This window comes from Nicotiana attenuata, unplaced genomic scaffold (genome assembly GCF_001879085.1).
Source record: "Nicotiana attenuata strain UT unplaced genomic scaffold, NIATTr2, whole genome shotgun sequence".
NCBI classification, from domain to species: domain Eukaryota; kingdom Viridiplantae; phylum Streptophyta; class Magnoliopsida; order Solanales; family Solanaceae; genus Nicotiana; species Nicotiana attenuata.
Window position 1 is genome coordinate 191,384 of NW_017671044.1, and position 23,073 is coordinate 214,456.

Consider the following 23,073-nt stretch of genomic DNA (forward strand, 5'->3'; position numbering starts at 1 on the left):
AGAGAAGATACGCATTTTCTGAAGATCATGTGTGTGAATAATATTTTGGTGAAATGTGCTTTGTTCTAATCTCCTTTTATATCATTCCCTTCAAATTGGGTTATGCTGCCAACTTGTCTTTGTAAGAAAATTGTGGGAATTTTTTATCACATTTCCAAATCATATTTTTCTCGAATGAAATTTATCATTCTGGATCTCAACCATACGCATTCCCTACTTGCTTCATTGAATAACATTTATTCGCATTGATTTGAGAAGTAGCACAATAGATTTGCTTTGTGGAGTGCCATGATATGACTGTACCTCCACATTAAACACGTACATCGTTGAGATCGAGCTTTAGGGATCAGATTAAATAACCTTGCATCTGTATAACCACAAGATCTGCACTACCTTTGTTAGCATAAACAAACTCCAATATCAAGAGTTCCTTTAAAATATAGCAATATATGCTAATCCATCCCATGTCTCCGTGTTAGGAGAAGAGCTATATCTTGCCTAGTTAAATTAATTTGAAAATACTATGTCAAGTCCCTGTAGGCATTAGGCAAAGTACAACAGGCTGCACCATTTGCACGTAGAATAGGGTATTTTATTGATCAAGAGTTTCCTAATCCTCTTCTGGAGGTCGAAACGTGTCCTTATTCACTTCAAGTGATAGAACATCATTGGTTGTAGTTAATGGGTGCGTTTTGTCCATGTAAAAGCTTTAAAGACCTTACTGTATAGGTAGATTTGATGGAATAACAGATCCCATTGCTAAATATTCAATTTGCAGACCAAGACAAAGTTTCGTTTTTCCAAGATCAACATATTCTTTCTTTAAGATAGTCCAATTTCCTTTTGGAGTTCTACAAGATTTTATATCATCAACATACAACCAGCAAGTATAAACAATTCTGATGTCATTTTCTTTATCAAATATACATGGAAAAATAACATCAATTTATGTAAACCTCTTAGGAAATCAACTAACCCATTATACCACAATGGTTCCTCAGACTGCTTTAAACCGTTACAAAAGAATTAAAATCGCCGGTACATTCTCGAGACTTGAACATATCTTCAGGCATTATCCCAGGGTCTTCAATATTGATTTAAATCAAATGATCAAAGGTAATGCTGATCTAATGGCATGACATCTTCAAGTGGACCACTGGTCGACCTCACAATCTTTTACAATATTGTGCACATATTGTATCAAAATATATCATCGACGATCATGTTCATATCGGGTTCCAAGCGACATAACTTGGTTGAAGATCTCATTCACTTTCTTTAATTTTTTCTGGTACCTGAACGTTCTTCAAGAGAGTTTTCATGAAATGTTATGTTGTGGGGATTCTTCTAGAGCTTATTTCCTTCCTTCTTATGATCATTTTTGATTATTTGCTCCTATCTTTTCAAGGATTGTTACCTTTGGAACCGGATTGGTCTACCACATTCATGCGTACACTTAAACTCCGTCTTTTTAGGGACTTTAATTTTAAATAGCGAGCATAAGTTAGAGCTGAAATATGAATATTAAGTTTGGATCAGCAAATGCTTTCTGGCATTTTGACTTGATTATCTTCTGAGTGAGGATCATACTAAGATAATTCGATTCATATAATATAATATTTCAACCTGCTTATTCCATCCCCCTAATGTTAGAAAAACTAACATTTTATATCCCAAATCCTCTTTGGGGAAACCTATCTTTGTGCTTTTTTGTGCTAGAGAAATTAATCATATAAGCACGCATCAAAGTTATTAGTAGTAAAATATTAGATTTCTGATCCTAAATCAATTGTGAGGGGAGGACTTATCATATATTGTTCGTTCTAATGTCATACAAGTGCTGTGTATGCCAATTTAGAAAATCCTTAGACCAACACAATGAAGCTTTGTTCTCCTAAGCAATAGTTTAGCCATTAATAGGAGGTATTCAATGCTAAACTAGCTTAGATATAAACAACATCTTCAAGGATGAACTATCTTGATTTTCAATAATCTGGGAAATTATACTCTTAATTTGAGAAATCAATTCCAAATGCCCAAACTGCAGGTTGACAATAAATACACATGTAATGCACTCATATATGCATCTATAAGTGGTTCACATGATAGGTTGAATGGGCCATATTTGCCTTTTGTATATTCAAAATTCAGAGGGTTTTATGAGAACAAGCAACATAAGAGAATTTTTGAAGGAATGTTCTAGTTCTTCAATATAAATGCTTAATTTGGATCTCAAATAGGCTGCATTTAAAAAATGGCAAAATTGAAAACAATTCAAGTTTATCATGGAAGGTGTGTTATCTCTTATGTAAACCTTCTGGTTTACTATGGCTATAAACTTTTGAATGATTTACTATGCTACTTTTGTATCAGTGAATTTCTGATTTACTTATAGTTACTTTGCTCGGTAAAACTTCTTGATATTACTGTGGACTTCTTTTGCATTAGTAAAACTTCTGGTTTACTATGATTAACATAAAATAATACAAATTGAAGAATAAGGCGTGGCCACTTCTCACATACATATGATTTTACCCCCTATGATTGTGGAAACATGAAGATTTTGCAATCTTCTAATCGATTTGCAGTCTCAATATGATAGCCATTTGTATTAAGTAAACTTCAGATTTACTACACATATGTTTTTGACCATAATCATATTAATTGAATGACATTTATTTGTATATAAGCCTCTTTGGAGCCTTCGTCTATTATCCACAATCTTAGTATTTATTAGGACACTACTGGGTTCATGTGTCTTTCTAGACAAATAATTAGCATCTTCAGGAGTTGTTGATACATTTTGTACTATCAAAAATATTGCTCAGACACTTCTGGTATCATGTAGAGAAAATCATAATCAAAATAAAACAATATATAATTTTAAGCACAAGAAAACACTCTCTTCGTAATATTGTTTTCCTACTTCAGGAGGAATTTTAATTTGTGTTACTTCTTTTGGACAAATTAAAAAATACGAAAATATTGAGTATATATTCCTCAATCATATTACCTCTTCTAGAGGTGAATTTTGTAATTATTCTTCACCATTTCAAAAGTGCGTTCATATTTACGAGCTTTATAATATTGTTACAAAATTCACTTCAGGAACTGGAATATTAATTTTATTCAAAAATTCTCATCTTTCCGGAACGGAACAATAATTATCTGAACGTGCATTAATCACACCAAATGTCATCAATGAAGACTATGACAAACGAGTTCGAGATACGGCCGACACAAATGTTCATCAAATGCATGAACGCTGGCTGGGGAATTGGTTAGCCCAAAAGACATCACCAAGAAACTCAATAATGAACGCATATCGGGTCCTGAAAGCTGTCTTGAAGAATGTCTGAGTTCCTGATCTTCAACTAGGTTGATAACCTGAGCGGAGATCGATCTTAGAGAATAACTCTCGCTCCCTGAAGCTGGTCGAACAGATTAATCGATGCGACGGCAAAGGATACTTGTTTTTAAATTTGTTACCGTGGTATTCAACTTGCCTGTAATTAATGCATATTCTCATCGTGCCACCCTTCTTCTTCACAAAGAGAACGGGTGCCTCCCCACAGGTGACACGCTAGGACGAATGAACCCCTTATCCAGAAGTTCCTGGAAGCTGTTCCTTTAACTCTTTCAGCTCCGCTGGTGCCAATACGATATGAACTGCTGAGATACTGAACTGAACTGCATTGACTGAATATTGATCTGCCATGAATACGTGAATACTGAACTAACATGGATATCTGAATATTGAACCGGCACGAATATTTGAGGATTGAACTAACATCAATATCAAAGTACTAAGCTGTCATGAATATGTAAGTATTGTACTGACATGAGTAGCTGAGTATTGAACGAACTTGAATAGCTGAGTATTGAACTGACATGAGTATCTGAGTACTGAACTGGCATGAGTATATGAGAACTGAACTGATATTAGTATCTGAGTACTGAACTGACATGAGTATCTGAGTACTGAACTGGCATGAGTATCTGAGTACTGAACTGACATGAGTATCTGAGTACTGAATGGACATGATTATCTGAGTACTGAACTGACATGAGTATCTGAGTACTGAACTGACAAGAGTATCTGAGTAATGAACTGACATGATTATCTGAGTAATGAACTGACATGATTATCTGAGTACTGAACTGACATGAGTATCTGAGTACTGAACTAACATGAGTATCTGAGTACTGAACTGACATGATTATCTGAGTACTGAACTGACATGAGTATCTGAGTACTGGAAACTTGAATGTTATAACATGATACGTGAAATACTGGCTGTACCACCACTCATTCTGGTGGCAACTCCAACTCATAAGCTAATTGACTGATCCTTCGCAAGATTCTATATGGCCCAATATAGTAGGGATTATGCTTTCCCTTCTTCCCAAATCTCATAACACTTTTCATAAGCGAAACATTTAGAAACACCTAATCATCAACTTGAAACTCTAGGTCTCTATGCCTCACGCTCGAATAGGACATTTTGGCGGCTCTGAGTTTTCTTCAAACGCTCTTGAATCAACTTAACTTTCTCTATAGTCTGATAGACCAAATCGGGTCCTAACAACTCCACTTCTCCAACATCGAACCAACCAATTGGTGATCTACACCTTCACCCATAAATAGCTTCGTACGGTGCCATCTTGATACTAGAATGGTAGGTTATTATTAGCAAGGTCAATGAAAGGTATGTGATCATCCCAATTACTCTTAACATCAAGGACATATCCTCAACTTCTTAAATAAAATGCTCTGCCTGGCCATAAAGTTTACGACGTTCTTTTTCGTGTCGTTCAACCGATAAATCTCCTTGTCATGATGCATATTTGGGAACCTGGATGGAAAGAATACCTAGAATTATAGGCTTCTAACATGATCTTCCCTCTTTAAGTCCATTTACTGGGACACACGATCTGTCCTAGTACCTCAAAGTCCTATCACCTCCCCCTTATTTAAAAGCCATCATCTTATACTTGTGAATCTCCTCTTCAACTGCAACACGTAGGGATCATCAAGTTGTTTCTCCTTCTCAACGGCTACTAAGGGGGAACAAGTCCTGTTCTAGACAACAACTCCGTCATCTTTAGAGCCCGAAGTCGAACTCCTATCTTGGCTGGCGAACTTCATTTACCAGAGTTCTCTTATCTACCTCAATCATGAGTTATACTTCCCACACTTTATCTTTTTAAGAATTTCCTGAAAACACTTATAGAATTATTGTGAGCTAAGTCTTTAACCAGTACTCCGAAGACTAGAGTCTCGTGCAATGGCACTACCCTCGTGATACATAACTGGGCATGATTTTATAGCTTTCTGTGATCACTTTATCATCAATGACTAAACTCGGTGATCGTTCTACTCACTTGTTTTTCTTACACATGCTAAACATAATCCTTGTGGTAGTTATACAATTTTCCCTCATTACCGAACTAATTTTCTTTTTCATATCCCATGCTACTATTCGAATTTCAAATCTCTAACTGCACTTACTGATGGTTTTCACATCACCCCCTTAGATCAAAGGTCTTATACTTGCGGATCCTTCTCTTTTTGTTGGGATCCGAATAACTTTCCTTATTTTCTGCGATTCCTTCCATTCTACCCCAATAACGACTCATCTTCCAACTTACTTCTGAGCTAGGAAAAACTAAATTATTCACATGACGGAAAGCTAATGTATTCACAACTATCATACACAATCTTAATAATCTAACTCTGCTCACACTGTCAATCTTGGAGAAACCACATTTCGATAATTCCTAAAAGCTATTCTTCTACTGCTTGCTCTTTTACTACTAGCTATATTTTTTTTCCACTGTTACTGTACTTCGGGTTTAACTTAAACTCTTTGGGTTCTAACACATGTTCGGTATTTCAAACTATCATCCACTCACTAGAGTTAACCCGACTAAGTGAATCAAATCTTACCTCTACTAGCTCTGCTGAAATTGCTAATTCACTGTATTTACTCAAACTTATTTACTATTCTTTTACTAACCCCCTGCTAGCATCATGTTTTCTTGCTCTGCTTTGAATAACTAAAGTGGAGCATAAGGTTAATCCTAACTTCCCTCACCATCCGATCATATTCTTTTGTCGCACGCTATCATTCTTTTTGAACCATGCACATGAATCGCACTTAAGGAAAGTTCATTTGTCTTAACAAAATTGGAATATCTAACCCCAAGCTTTCTATACACTTCAAAATCACTTCAGACTATAAACCTCCAACCTAACCACATAGTCATATCAAGGGGAACTGTCATGTCTTTTATCTCACAATAATAGCCACTTCGTATATAAATTCACTAACATGGTACTTTCTAGTTCTGATTTGAATAAATCTAAACGACATAAAATCATTCCCTAAAATTCAATGTTGCCTGCTCCTGGTTCTCATTTCGTACATCATATTATTCTTAGCTACATTTCCCTTGGGCTCTTTTCTGTCCAAAACTATAGTGATCAATCATATGCCCGCTGCGGTTGAATTCTTAACCTGATACACCGTGGGGTCTGACATACAGATACACTGCCGTACATATCTGATAGATCACTTTATGCACCATCCAATGAGTCTTGGGTCTTAATCCCTAAAACATGCGAAGATTTTGCTATAATCACTGTTACTTACATACTCTTTGAGCATCCATATGCCTCACTGTATACTCACAAGTCTATAGAAATTTTGATACACTGAAAATTGGAGATCTGGTAAACATATAACCGAATACTGGCGTAACCATAAACTTGCTAACTGAAAGATTGTATAACTGGTAACTGAGGTAAACTAATAACCATAAGACATCAAAACTGCTTTTGTACTTTCTGATAAGGTTATGCTCTAATGTGTGCTAGTATCCATTGCATCCCACTTTTGACATCCTCTCAAGTCTCATATTTACCAAGCTGTACTCTATAATTATACCCCAATGGGCAATTATCCTCTCTAGGACCTTAGGTTTCTCATGCGCGTCGCTTGGGCATCCAATACGTTTTGAATTCAATAGGAAAAGAAGATTACCTATTGCTCTAAGTTTCATGGCACGATCTAGAGTAGAAAGAGGTGAGACAATCCTGAATGTCTTGGTAGTTAACCATTTATATGAGTGGCCGGCACACACATATAAAGGAAACTCCACTGGACACGGCTTCATAGACTCCCTAGGACTCTTGAACCTAGTGCTCTGATACCAAGCTTTGTCACGCCCCGAACCTGGGCCTGGACGTAACACGGCACTCGGCGCCCGACTATATGTGACCGAGCGAACCAACTGGCTGGCTGAATCAACATGTGGTATCATAACATACTGAATGCAGAAGATAAACTAACACATGCTGATATACTGAAAATTGTGGATGATATAAATCAAAGTGCGGAAATAGTAATACAATTCTGAAACATATTTGTAGCCAACATGGCTTAATATGAAAAGTCTGTGACTCTGTCTAACTGTTACTCTAGTCTATCAAGCCTCTAATAATATACTGAAAATACTGACTGCCTTTAAGTACTGAAAACTGTAAGGTAATGATAATGCCCCGAAAGAACTGGGGATCACCAAATTAGCTGGTACGAGAATCCTAGCGCTCTGAATCATCAATCTGTTAATCATTACCTGCATTGTGAGATGCAGGCCCTGGGCAAAAAGGGACGTCAGTACATTTGAATTGTACTGGTATGTAAAGCAACTGAAAGAAAGAATTATAAATACTGAAACTGAAACTAAGTTGATAACTGAAATGATAACTATTGAAACTTAAACTGAAGTGAGAACTGGTAACTGAACGGATAACTGAAAAGATAACTGATAACTGATAACTGAACTGATAACTGATAGCTGAACTGACAACTGAAAAGATAACTGATAACTGATAACTGAATAAAGGAAGTAAGGATATGCATACTCCCTCTTCTGAATGATGAACAACCTGCTTATTTGAATATTAAACTGTCTGCCTCATGCCCATATATATATATATATATATATATATATGTGCACAAGCTGCAACCTCGGGCCCAAGTATACGTATACATAACTGCGATCTCATGTCCAAAATACATAAAGCATAAACTGCGGCCTCAGGCCCAAAGATAGGTGTTCAACATTCAGGGATTTAAAATCAGGAACTGAGAATCATACTGCAATACATAATAGTGAAATACTGAATCATGCCGAGTTATATGATACTGGAATACTGGATCACACTGAGTTACATTATACTGGAATACTGAATCATATTGAGTTACATAAAACTGGAATACTGAATAGGACTGGAATGAGACATGTATTCTTGAACTGGTTATAAACACTGAAACTGCAACTGTTTATGACATGCTGAGTAAGCTATACTGAGACTTCGGGGAATCAAACCCAAGTCTATATTGAATACGAACTGAGCTCACAACGTTCAGAATGAAAGTCATGAACGAGTTATGAAGCTAGGGAATAGAAGTTCTACAACTATTCAAGGAACTAGGCTTAACTGTATTTCTGAGGCAATTGATACGTTGTAAAAGAAACGTAGTGTAGGGAGAATCATTAAAATTCCCAAACATAGAGAGTTAGCCTCACATACCTTAACTTCCTGCTCTTGAGCATAATACAACGTTTGTTAACCCCTTTCAACTTTAATCTAAATCAATACAAGTCAAAGGGATTCCATATTAGCAATGATTCTCATGTTTTGGTCACTTAAGCATCTTATCAAACACTTGGTGAAAATAAAGCTTCATAGTCCTTATTAATGGTGTCTCTACATCCAATGACCCATTCTCTTGTTCCTAGATAAATTCTAAAGCATCAAATTGCTATGTTCAATACCCTTCTTTATCACCCATAAGATAAGCGATATCTTTAATCAATAATCAACAATCAACAGCCCAATCCTATAATTTTTCATGCTTTTCTATTAAACCCATCAACTCATATCTCATGAACTAGGGTTTACAATCATTAAACCAATGTTAGAATTAATTAGAGGGTGAAGATATTACCTTTTTGACGTTCAATCTTCTTGAATTCGAGTTCTAGGGTTTCTTCTCTCAACAATGGTGTCCCAATCGACTAATGATATGGAGGGTTTACCCATGTTAATAAGATATTGGGGAATTAAAATTAACTTAAAATCACCATTAGAACTTACCTTGGGTGGTGGAAGGACCCTTAAGGAGTTAGGTTTTTGAGAGTTCCCCTTTCTAGAGCAAGTTTTTATATTTTGGGGCTATGGGGGACGAAATATAGCTTTAAAACGACCCCCCACACGCGAGTTCGCGCACCTGGAGGCCTGTTCGCGCGAGAGTTCGCGCTCAACGACAGTAACACTGCCTCCCACGCGCGAGTTCGCGCACCTGAAGGCTTGTTCGCGCGAGTGTTCGCGCATACGTGTACTGTTTCGAAAAATGCACATAACTTTTTATACAGAGATCCGTTCGGGCTCCATAATATATCGTTAGAAAGCTATTTCAAAGGCCTACAATTTTTATGCTTTAAGTTTTCTCAAATTCCTTACACATTTTTACTAAACACTGATGGAATACAGACCTTCTGCAAACTTAGTCGATTTTGTCAAATCTTATGCACCTCACTTTCCATCTTAATTTTGAAACAACTATTTTCACCCACAATCATCCCGCTAGGACTTCATATGTCTAAAATATCAAATTAATACCCATTTAACATATCCATACCTAGTCCGAATGTACGAGGTGTTACATATTTGAAATAATACTTTCATCGGGGGGGGGGGGGGGGTAGGGGGGGAATACCCATTGTACTCTTTTTTCTTTACTAAGGTTTTTCCCATGGGGTTTTTCTTTAAGGTTATTAATGAGGAAGCTAGAAATGCGTATACTAAATATGTGTACTCTTTTTACTTCACTAGGATTTTTAGCACTGGGTTTTTCCTAGTAAGGTTTTAATGAGACACATTATCTTTTAATGAACATCCAAGGGGGAGTGTTATGAAATTATTATATTGTGGATGTCCATTTATTACTCCGCTATAGATAATCTTCCTGAAGAAGATTATCCATTTAGTACGCTGTTGAAGTTTATCTACAAGCAGTTGATGCAGGCGGGTCGCAAGCAACTCAATGAAATGATTTGCAGCAGCTTCTTATTAAACAGGCAGGTTACAAGCAGCTCATGCAGACAACTTACAAGCAGCTCAAGAAAAGCCTCGCAGTTGCTTCCTAAAATGCCTTGCAGCTGCTTCCTGAAAAGCCTCGCAGTTGCTTCTTTTCTTCTATAAATAAAGGAGTTTTCAGTTCATAATGTATATCAATTTGAAGTTGAATAATGTATCAACCTCTCTCTATACGTTTCTTCGATTTATTTACTTTACAGTCTTTATTTTATAACACAAACTAATTTTTACTATTTCAAATACTGAATTTTAGTGTTAATAAAAATGAAAAGGAAAATGAGGCATGGAGCCGCAGGAAGAAAACTGGAAAGAACACAAGTAGCTACAATTATAAAGAGTGAGGTCATCAGAAAGGAAACGGACAAAATATAGTTGTAATTTGAAGAAACAAAATGTGTAAAGGGAGGAGAACCTCCAACCATCACCTCGATCTCTACACCTTTTAGCCAGCTTCAATTTTATCTTCATGAATAATAAATATAAAGATAAGATCTAAATTAATTGGGAAGTTATTGGATTTCTTTTTCTCATCTCTTTTATTGGCATCAATTTTAAGGTATATGGTCACTCTTTACTACTATAAATTGAGTTCCTTTCCTCAATTATTTCATTAGCAATTCTTCCTAGCAATTGTATCAACACTTGTGTAGGCAAATAGAAAATATAAAGTTCTAACCATGGCTGCATCTTACTCAGTTCCTTCAATGGTAAGATACACCACAAAGCAAAATTCTGTTCCTCTTAACATTTTTGGTCTATTTTACTATTCTTTTTTTGCTTTATTTCTTAGCCTATTTTGTTTGGATTTAATACTAATGGTGTAAAGAATTTTTACACTATAAATACATTTTAATCTGTTATCATTGGTAACATGCCTTATTATTTAAGTTATTAATTTCACTTTTTATGAACTCAATTGAATGTAGTATTTTCGACACGAAACATAAATATAGATGTGACAAAAATCACTAAATTTTCAGCAAATATCATAGTAATTTTTAAAATTAAATCCATGAAGTTTAAATTCTTGATTTGTCTATGTGGTCGTATATAGTTATCTTTTTGGGTAATCTGGTCGTTTAAGTATTCTTCTACGTTGTCACCGTATAGAAGTTAAACTTTGTTTATTTAATTTTGCATGCATAGATGATGGAAGAAGAAGGGAGGTTTGAAGCAGAAGTAGCAGAGGTGCAAGCATGGTGGAACATAGAGAGGTTCAAGCTAACCAAGAGACCATATTCAGCTAGGGATGTGGTGGCATTGAGGGGAAATTTGAGGCAAAACTATGCATCAAATGAGTTAGCCAAAAAGCTGTGGATGACACTCAAAACTCACCAAGCAAATGGCACAGCATCAAGAACATTTGGTGCACTTGACCCTGTTCAAGTCACTATGATGGCTAAACATTTGGACTCTATTTATGTTTCTGGTTGGCAATGTTCCTCCACACACACCTCCACCAATGAACCAGGTATGGTCTGAGGCAGACACAAAATGTGAATTTTATGGGTTCTGAATTTGCTGTCGTACACATAGCTCATCTTAGCTACTGGATTTACAAATAAATATTTATACATATTTAATGAATATTTTAATATAAATATAAGATTTAAACAAAAGTTAATGGGTTTGTCCGAACCCGTACCTAGTAATCAGTCCACTCCTGAGTATGGTAGTAATCTTTGAGAATATTTTGAGAGGGTACAACAACAACAACAAACCCATCGTAATTCCACATGTGGTGTTTGGGGGGTAATGTATACACAGTCACGCAGACTTTACCCCTATGTTGTGAAGGTAGAGAGGCTATTTTCGATAGACCCTCGGTAATATTTAGAGAGAGTAGTGCAAAGAATTGTTTTATATAAACATAGGAATAAATTCTAGGCAAGGCATGAATTTCCAAGAAATTTTCTTTTGAATAGTATTTTCTCCAGTATAGGCGCAAGTAGTTAATAGAAATTCTATCCCAGATTACAATGTCTAACTAAATAAAAAATTTCACCTTTGATTTTTTCTAGCATAAGAACTAATCAACCCAGTGGAAAATGAAAAAATAACAAAACAGTAAGAGATTTTAGAAAGAAGAAACAAAGGTTGAAGGATAGCAAACATGAGATATAGATTTTTTACATTACTTGACCAGCATATTTGTAGTCCAATATTTTTGCTTCTCAATTATTTTAGTAACTACAGAATCAATTTCTAGTTAAAAAAATTGTAACAGTCATAATCTTTAATTATTCTCATGTTTTAAATTTTGTAACCTCTTATCCAGGTCCAGATCTTGCTGATTATCCTTATGACACTGTCCCTAACAAAGTTGAACACCTCTTTATGGCTCAACAATACCATGATAGAAAACAAAGGGAAGCTAGAATGAGCATGAGCAGAGAGGAGAGGGCTCGAACTCCGTTTATCGATTACTTAAAGCCAATCATTGCTGATGGAGATACTGGATTTGGTGGCGCCACCGCTACAGTGAAACTCTGCAAGCTTTTCGTGGAGCGCGGCGCTGCTGGGGTGCACATTGAGGACCAGTCATCTGTGACAAAAAAATGTGGTCATATGGCTGGCAAGGTTCTTGTTGCAGTTAGTGAACATATTAACAGGTAAATATGGTAAATGTGCGGGTTTGGTCAAACTTGGACAGGTAAAAATCAATCAAATCAATAAATAGGCCATGATTCGACCGACTTAGAGTTTGCTAGGGTCAAAATGGACTGGGTCAAGATTGATCAAGTAACAGGTCATGGCCCAAAAGGCCCAATATAACCCAACCTTTCTGCCTTTTTCATTTTCTTTTTGAAAATAAAAAGAAGTGGAAACTAATGTGTTTTTCTTAAATTATTACCTTTAACTTCTTTCAAATTTATATTACGCCCAATCTCCAACTTTGATTTTGTATGATTTGAATTGCATTTTGACCCTTTTGGATTATAGTACTATTTTGACATGTTTTGATCCAATCATTTGAGATCATTCGACCCGTTGGGTTAAATCAACAAATGAGTTATAGCTCAACCTGTATAAACTTGGACAGGTTACTAAAAGAAGAATTAACCCAAATAGCCGCCCAAACAAGAACTAACCCAAATAGCCGCCCGCCCAACTGTTTAAACTAAAAATAGCCGGTGAAAATATAATATATATGCATAATTTGTGTATTATATGTGTATAATTACATTTAATCAATATATAAACTATGTATACGGCTAGAAAAAGTAAACGATCAATATGACGGGCTATTTGTGTAAAAATCCCTTACTAAAAAACGGGCTAATTTTGCTACCTCTATTAACAGGCTAGTGGCAGCAAGGCTGCAGTTTGATATTATGGGAGTGGAAACAGTTCTTGTGGCAAGAACTGATGCAGTAGCAGCAAATTTGATCCAAACCAATGTTGACACAAGGGATCACCAGTTCATTTTAGGAGCAACAAATCCAAATCTCAAAGGCAAGAATTTGGCCACTATTTTATCTGAAGCAATGGCTGCTGGAAAAACAGGACCAGAACTTCAAGCCATTGAGGATAATTGGACAGCAATGGCACAACTTAAGACATTTTCTGAATGTGTTGTTGATGCAATCAATAACATGAACATTTCGGGGTCCGAAAAGGGAAGAAAATTGAATGAATGGATGCATTATTCAAGCTATGAAAAGTGTCTTTCACTTGAACAAGGCAGGGAAATTGCTGAAAGATTAGGCCTTTCTAATGTTTTCTTTGACTGGGATTTGCCAAGAACTAGAGAAGGGTTTTATAGGTTTAAAGGGTCAGTAGAGGCTGCTATTGTTCGAGGCTGGGCTTTCGCGAACCACGCTGACATTATCTGGATGGAAACAGGTAGTCCTGATTTGGTTGAGTGCACAAAATTTGCTGGAGGAGTTAAGTCAGTGCGGCCTGAAATTATGTTGGCTTATAATTTGTCACCTTCATTTAATTGGGATGCATCAGGAATGAATGATTTTCAAATGATGGATTTTATTCCGAAAATCGCCAAGTTAGGTTACTGTTGGCAGTTTATTACATTGGCTGGTTTTCATGCTGATGCTTTAATTGTTGATACATTTGCTAAGGATTTTGCTAAGAGAGGAATGTTGGCATATGTTGAGAAAATACAAAGAGAGGAGAGGAAACATGGAGTTGATACATTAGCTCATCAGAAATGGTCTGGTGCTAATTATTATGATAGAGTTCTTAGGACTGTACAAGGAGGCATCACCTCTACTGCTGCTATGGGCAAAGGTAACATCTTCCCCTAAGCTCACATTATTACTATACAAATATATTGTTATGAGTTTTAACTACTACTACAACAAAAAACCTAGTGGAATCCCACAAATATGGTCTGGGGAGGGTAATGTGTACGCAGATCTTACCTCCTCTACCTTCATAAGGTAGAAAGGTTGTTTTCTATAGACTCTCGGCTCATGTTATGAGTTTAACTACTGTACTATATTCTGAAGTTTTACACTAAAACATGTCACATAAAAGATAATTATATATCCAGTAAAACTGAATTGCTAACCTGGAAAATAAGGCAAGTCACGTGCTATAACACGTTAAAGTGCATTGATAGCTATGTTGTCCAGACTCTTCGAAAAGGTTGTCGGGTGTGTGTCGGATCCTCCAAAAGTAGTGTATTGTTGGAGGATCCGACACGGGTACAACATCATTTTGGAGAGTCCGCACAACATGTAGTGTAAAAATTCTTTATATTGGGAGTATATATAAGTTAAAGTAGTCATTTGTTATTCTGTATATGTACAACTTTACTAGAGATGATTAATAACAGAGAGAATTTTGTGTCTAATTTTGCAAATGCAGGAGTGACTGAGGAACAATTTGAGGAAAAATGGACAAGGGAAGGAGCAACAAACTTGGGTAATGGAAATATGGTGATTGCAAAGGCAAGAATGTAGAAGAAAAATGTCTTCTTTTGAGTATGAATGCAAGTAGAATAACATATTTCAGCTTTCAATAATTCTGCTGGGATTCAAATCAATCTGGCCAAATTTTTGGGCCCTTAAAACTGCTCAATTTTTATCATTTAATTGTGTTTGGACTTTAATTTAATTTACAAATGATATTGTATCTCCATTTGGACTTCAATTTGAATTATAAAGATATTGTGCTTGTTCCAATTTCTAGCTCCTGAATGGATTTTACCTAGAAGAGTTAATATAGGTGCTTTACCATATCATTGGATCTGATGTTCTATGCCACGGGAGAAACATCTTAACTGATATCTCAGCAAAAATTTAATGGCAACAATATGAATTGAGGTCAACTATATGAATCCTTATATCATAATTCTCCATTTAAATCATCTCTAGTCAACTTTGTTCCTTGTCCCAAATATCAATCAACTCAATGCAGAGAGAAATTCTACCACAATACAATAACACAATAAGAAATGTACACTTATAGAGACATACCTTAAAAGTATTGATTTAGGTCATATATATTGACGATGTTAAGATTTCGCTACACTACTAGCGAGTTTTAACATGTAATAGCATATTAATTATTGTTTCTATCAGACTAATGTTTATCAAAAGATTTACTTATGATTACATAATAAGTTAATTGATTGTGTATATATTATTTACACGTACATAGAACTTAAACTCTAAAGTATTACTACTACAAAAAGGTGGTATGCCTTGTCAATTTTATTTTCCAGCTTTTCTTTACTTCCGTGATGAATATGGAAAATCACAAATAACTTCAATTTAAAATATTATGTTCAAGCTACTCAAAATTTGTTAAAAAGTTGAGATTATTATCCATAAGAAACACAACATAAAGGAACTAAAGAATATGGATAATAATTGAAAACAAAAGCCGAAGTATTAAAAGATCAAATGAGAAATGAGGATATTGTGTTGAAGACTTGGGCTTGCAAAAGCCTTTTAGTATATCAAGTAATGGTCCGTGCCTATGTTTTTCCTTTGTCTCTACAACTTTGTTCGTTTCAAATACAAATATTTTATTATTTATGCTTTATTTTAATTCAACAAATAAATGCTCCTATAGCGAAGTGGTAGAGCGTCAGTTTTGTAAACTGAAGGTCTGCAGTTCGATCCTGTATAAGGGCACTTATTTCATGTATTTTTTTCCTTTTTTTTGTTTTTTTGTTTTTTGATTTTTTGTTTTATTTATTATTTTTTTTTTTTGAAATGAGACATACAAAAGTAATACTCCCATCTTTTTTCGTCTATAGCTAGTCACATTAATTTGTTTTGACAAGATAATTAAATAAGCAAATCACTAAAATGACGATAATAAATGATCAGATCTATGATCATTGATCACACATTAACTGTAGCAGGTCATGCAATTCCAATCCAAGCTTTTGTTAATATCGGGAATTAAAAAAAAACAATTATTTGTAATAGAAAAAAAAAAAAGACGGCTATCACTAATATATTTAAGAAACGTTTCTTTTCTTGTTTTAATTTCCATTTAGATCTGGGTATTTAGCTAGGAAAAAAAATCTTTTTCTGTCTAAATGAACCGGTATTTTCTTGTTTTAAAAATGGAAATTTTAATTGAAACATGTGTGCACCGTGTCTAAATATTTTGGATATTACACTTTTATTAATCATAGTAAATCTTTTAACAGAATAGAAAGGATTAAGTCCTTATTTCACGGGTATAAATAAGTTTGGATAATCGATACTCTATTAAGATTTATGCTGGTTTTTCTGTTATTGACTGGTCACAAACTAAAAAAGAATATTCTGCCCATTAAGGCATTTTTATTTCTTAATATGACCAACAAATTGATAGTTTTAACCTACCGTGATAATGGTACGTTATCATTTTAAGTAATTAAATATTCTTAGTTATTTTAGCTCAAGTTTCATGTCATTTCTTTTTTCTTTTATTTTCCGGTGTCAGATATTAGCATTGAAACCCCACTATTCGAGATTTGCGCACTTACTTCAAACAACATATAAACATAATTCTTAAACTAAAAACTAATCCACATTCTCCATATCATATTATTATTATTGCAAGTCATATATTCTAAGGTGAAACATATATATCCTCATAAAATATATTTTCTATAAAAATCATGTTACTTCACACCAAACATCAAACACCAATAAAGCAAAATTAACAAGAGAAAAAGGAAGGAAAAAAAAACAATATCTTGACTGGTGCATTTGAAAACCATGTACTAGGAGAATATTCTTGCCTTGCAACATAAGGAATTTTGTTTAATAAAAGAAATCCTGTGACATTTTATATTCATTATAATTATTCCAATAATTGAAATTAGGCTATTTCGTATGACTCCTTAATTTCCTTCAATCTCGTTTAATAAACTTAGGAAAAGGACATCCAAAAACACGAGATTCGACAAGATTTTATGCTCCTTCAAAAGTCTAATTATTCTAAAGTTTGTTTGAATTTTTATTATATTATAGAAAGATACGAAAACAGTGAGAATATGCAAATCACAAGACGCTTTTGGTTAATGATCTTTGTTAACTATATTCTGTACCAAAAATATTCTAACGATTTTTCGTTGAATGAGGTACATTTCTTAAGATTGTTCACGGGCATACATATCAAAATTTGGGAAAAAGTTGATTATGATGAAGAGTCTTTAATTAAGTCAATTTGCTTTAAAATTAATGACAAGTTGAACATGATTATAGGTTATTACTTATTGTTTCATTTACTTGTTATTAGTAATAACACAAACGTAATTATCCCATTGAAATTCCTTGTTCTTTTTTGTGACATTGCAAGGTAGTGATTATTTTAACTAATATACATCATAACAAAATAAAGGGTGAGACTCGATTGCATGTCCTTGCAAATTAACAGTGTTCCCTACAAAACTAATATTATCCTAAACTTATTTAACAAAAGTAGTTCCTAATATGTCCGTCAATACAAATTCATAGCAAGCACAGATTAACAAAAGTAGTTCAAGAATTTTATCCTCGCTCCTTCTTTTGCTAGTAGATCGCCACCCTATTTTGTTCCATGTAGCTATGTCCAAGCTCTAGGTCTCCTAACCTCTACATTAATAACCTGCAATTATTTAAAGTTGAAGCCACTTTTCTTACAACTATTGTAACATTTAAGTTCATCATACATACTTTTCCGATGTAAAATTAACAATAATAATATAACCAGTATAGTTCCACAAGTGGGGTCTGGGGGGGTGAGGTGTACCCAGCCTTACCGCTACACGAAGCAGATAGAGAGATTGTTTCCGGAAGACCCTCTACGCATAATAGCAATAGGAGAGGAAATATAGCAGTAAAAAATTCATGAAAAACTGTTAATACCTTGTAACCAAAACCAGAAACCTAGAAACGTTAGTTTAAGAAAACAAAACAGAAAAAATTCTGCACCCACAATTTTCTTTTGTGTCCTTAAGGAATTTAATCCCCTCACAGTTGCCTAAGGTTTCAGATTAATTCCTCCTAGAATATAACTGAATAACTATTCTGTGCTAGCGACACTTCAAATCACAGAACTTCGACAAACTCAAATGGCGGAGCAAATAACACAAAATGCTTATGTTTTTTCTTTGAAAAACTATGCAGAATGCAGTTGATAGAGGGGAGAGATTTTCAGATTTTCGGTGGTGAAAAATGAGGCTGAGTCTCTCTATTTATAGCCAACAGAGTTGAGTTCCAACGAGTGCAAAGGTAACCGCTCGGTTGAAGGGGTATCTATTCGAGAGAATTTCTGTTAAACAGAATGGCTGGTCGCGAAATTGACCATTGGAAGTGTCGCGACTTTAATAATTTTCCGCGCAAATATATTAGGAAAGGAAATATTAAATGACGGAAATGGAAACTAAATTTGGTCCAAAAACTTATCAATCAATCATACCAATTGACCAAATCCGAAGCCGAGCGACGACGATGACGCGAGGCTTGCTCTCTTCTCAACTCTTTAAGAGCTAGAAGAAGTGCTTCTATATATAAGCACAAGAATTTTCTTTTTCCTATTCCAATGAAGGACAAAGTTCCTTTGTAAAAGGGACTAATCAAAATTTCATTTCCCTCCATTTTTTTTTTCCACCATTTTTCATTCACACCTCTTTTGTTTTAATTAATAAAACCCAACAAAAGCAACAATAATAACGGCAAGATCGCAACAAAATCAACACAAGCGCAACATCAAGTAGTAGGAATAAGACTAAACGACGAGAACTAACACTAAAATATTATTATTAATCTTTAGTACTTAAAATTTTCATGAAATCGCTCTCAATTTAATATTTATTAGTATTAATCTAGTATATATACCTTTGTCTGGAAATTATTTTTCACTCAATAATCAAATATCAAAAAACATTTTTAAGAAAATATATATAGAGAACATTTTCAGAACGACAATTTGAGAGACTTATCATTTGTAAAATTCTACCAACTAATACTTAGCCGACATGTTATCAGCACCCCATGTTCCAAATTCCCTAGTTGTTAAAAATTTGATTGACTATTTAATAGTGATTTTTACACCAACTTAAAGCTGGTTACCTTATGAGATAAACATCTGCTTAATGGCTTTAATGCCACTAATTTTCTATCAACTTTGAGAAAAATTATATGGTGGATGTGATCCCACAACTATCAATGTCTAGTTTTAATCACTGATTTCCATCTGCTAGCTATAGATTATCTACCTTCATTTTGAATAATGATGCTTGAAACTGACTTCAAATCTGACATTAGGGGCTTATCTAGAAGACTAACAACTTTAATCATGTGCTTAATCTTAATCTTAGATTTTCTATGTGTACATACTACATAGTCACTTAACGTTCCATCATAATTAGATGGTTTTGACCAATTTATCTGGCCTAAGTACTCATTTTCCACGTTAATTACTATTTACTATCTTTGGTCGTTATTCTACATATTTCAGATTTTCGATAACATCATACAATTGAAAAGGTCTTAAACATCACCAAATCCCTAGCTAGTTGAAAGATAGTAATATAATATTAGCTCTCCAAAAGTAGTTCGAAACATTCTAATAACACATTTTGATAACATCGGCTCGAACATAAATGGTACTATTACAAGTCAATAAGTTCTTAACTAACAACTTGATTTTATATTAGGCGAAATACATAAACGGTCCCTTCAAGTTGTCCTCAACGGTCAGCCAGACACCTCAACTGAGCTCATTTTTAGTTGGACACTTCTTCTCCACTAAAGTACGACCTCGTGAACCCTTCACGCTGACATGACAGAGTGTGTGCTTTATTCTTAATTCTAAGCGCGTGAAACGCTCAAAATTAAGGTTTTTTTTTTCTTTTAAATTTAACTTTATTTTATGTGAGTCCCATTATATTTTATTTTCCACACATTAATTTTACTTTATTCCCAAAATATTCCATCTTCACCAAATCAGTAGTGCCTCTTCCTTCCGCCATTAATCCACCCCCTCTTCTTCAATCTTGCATAATGTAACAATTAATAACAACCACTACATAATAACAATTTCGTTGACCGCCCACTTCAATTGCTCGTCTTTGCTTCAAATCAGCATTCTCTGGCAATGAATTTGCGGTAGATCCATCGTCGTTTTCCCCTCTTCTGCAAACAAAAATTTCTTCCGGTTTACAATAATAATATTCTCTTCGGGTTTAACGGCTTCTTTTTCTTCCGGTTTCTTTGGCTCTTCGGCCGGCGGTCTTGGGATCGGAGAAAGAAGCTCAACTTGACGTTGGCTCTTCTTTTGCACTCTCTCTAAAACCTTCAACGGATCTGCTTTTTCCCCTTTTACAACCACCTTATGTGTCTTACAATCCGTTATAACATCCTCTAACTCCTGCATAAACACATTCAAATTACAAAAAGAACTATTTTTAAAGTGAAAATCTTGATTGAAATGACTGAATCTGCATACCTTTGAAACCTGTAGTGAAAATCTTGTTTCTTCTTTTGTTTCCTCTGTTTTTTTTTTTTCCTTCTTTTCATTATCACCTTTTGGAGCTTTCTCTTTCTTCTCTTCTTCTGGTTTTTTCGCCCTTCGGAGACAAGGAGGAAGGGCCGAACACGAGGAGGAAGGGCTGGCGGTGATTTTTTTTTTTTTAAAAAATTATTATTTGCTTTTTGTTTTTTTGTTTTTGTTTTATAATAGGTGGCAAATATTTTAATTAAAATTACACATGGCATTTGCTCATTTGTTCGTTTGATATGAATCCGAGAGTGTATTTCACGTGAGGTAGGCTGATGAGGTCGGCTGTTTAATTGACCTACTTTATTGAAAGCTTGAAGTGTCGAACTGAAAATGACTCAATTGAGGTGTCTGGCTGACCGTTGAGCACAACTTAAAGGAGGCGATTATGTATTTCGCCTTTATATTATTTTCTCTCTTCTGCCGAGATATAAGCTATTCTCAGTAATTTCTGAACCATTTTCAACTCTCCTCAGGACTTTTAGCCCCGTTTGGCCATGCAAAATCTTTACTTTCTTTTCAAAAAAACAAAATGATCACTTTTTTGCCCATAAAATTTTGTCAGTTTTTAGAGATCTTTTGAATTTTTTTTTTTGAAAAAAAACAAAAAATGATTTTGACCACATTTTCAAGTTTTTCCAAACAATAACTTTCTTCACTTACAAAACATTATTTTTTTAAAAATAACATTCATGTCCAGACACAACTTCAACTTCCAAATAAAAAACTTCAACTCAATTTCAAAAACTTTTATTCAAAAAAAAAAATATTAATGATCAATTAACACAATCACAAAGGAATCCAAGTAAGGCTTGAACACCGGTTCATCAAATTCTTGAAAGTTGCTGGAGCGTTAGCCAACCCAAATGACATTACCAAAAACTTATAATGAGTCCTAGAAGCTGTCTTAGGGACATCCGAAGCCCTAATCTTCACCTGAAAATAGCCAGATCTCAGATCGATCTTGGAAAACACCTTGACACCGTGGCCAACAATTAATTGCCTACTTAACCAGCAGCCTTTGATATTATTATTAATTTTTTTTTAAAAAAAGGTTATCCAGTAGCTAGTCTATAATAAGCAGATTTTGTTTGGTATTTTGAAGGAGTATATTGGACATTATCGTTAGAGTAGTTGCAGTATTATTTATACATTTATAATCCTTTTGTTGTTAATATGTCAGCGTCATAGTCATCATATTATTCAATATAAACAGAAGAAGAAGTAGGGAAAGGGAACTCAGGAAATAATTAAAGAGAATGTGACAAATAGTTTTAACTTTTAAGGAATTAATGGCGAGTTATATCACAATAAGACACCTGTACTCAACTGCTTAATGTGTATGCACATGGAGGGGTCTTTAATTAATTATATAACCATATTTAAGCTCGAAAATGACATTAAATCCAAAAACATTCATTATTAAGTCTGTCACGCTAAACTTTTCTATTTCTATATTTCTTTTTAATTTTTGGAAAATGGGTACTTGTACTAGTTGAAATCTTGCAACTTTGTCTTCCATTAAACATTTGGTCTAATGTTATTAGGAAAAAAAACACTCATTTTTGCCATTAACCTCTAATGGAGCTCAAACCTATGGGTAATTTTAAATAATATTTCAAGAGTAAAGGGAAATTTGGACCTTCTTAGATAAAGAATTTGGATACGTGGAGTCTACCCATTTCACGCTGGAGCTCTATTAATACCAAGGGTAAATACTAGACGATTTGTTAAAATAGATATATAAATGAATATAAAATTATAAGGGATGGCAAAATTGAGCAATTTTCACATGGCACACGAGTGAGTTAGGTAAATAAGGTAGTAGGAGCGACTACAGTAATTAACAATTTCCATCTAGTAGCATATTCTTTTCGGTATGAAGCATTTTGAACGGAACGAGAATTTTCAAATTGATTTATGTTCCTTGAAAATAAAATAAAATATTC

General features: G+C 34.5%; 2 protein-coding genes across 3 annotated transcripts; one reads left to right on the plus strand and one right to left on the minus strand.

Annotated features, from left to right (window-relative positions):
• Positions 1–10,589: 10,589 nt before the first annotated feature.
• Positions 10,590–15,318, plus strand: LOC109205476 (isocitrate lyase-like). Of its 2 annotated transcripts, none has more exons than XM_019368197.1 (5): positions 10,590–10,727; positions 11,318–11,642; positions 12,450–12,783; positions 13,476–14,419; positions 15,002–15,318. In XM_019368197.1, exons 2-5 carry the CDS (start codon positions 11,318–11,320, stop codon positions 15,094–15,096), a joined length of 1,698 nt encoding a protein of 565 aa, XP_019223742.1. In that variant the 5' UTR covers positions 10,590–10,727; the 3' UTR covers positions 15,097–15,318. The 2 variants fall into 2 exon arrangements, with proteins under 2 accessions (XP_019223742.1, XP_019223741.1); XM_019368196.1 differs by lacking the exon at positions 10,590–10,727 and adding an exon at positions 10,740–10,878.
• A 4,844-nt stretch (positions 15,319–20,162) lies between these two features.
• LOC109205470 (heavy metal-associated isoprenylated plant protein 7-like) lies at positions 20,163–22,806 on the minus strand. The gene is made up of 3 exons (XM_019368185.1): positions 22,803–22,806; positions 21,074–21,264; positions 20,163–20,995 (listed from the first exon to the last, which is right to left on the minus strand). Exons 1-3 carry the CDS (start codon positions 22,804–22,806, stop codon positions 20,702–20,704), a joined length of 489 nt encoding a protein of 162 aa, XP_019223730.1. The 3' UTR covers positions 20,163–20,701.
• Positions 22,807–23,073: the final 267 nt, after the last annotated feature.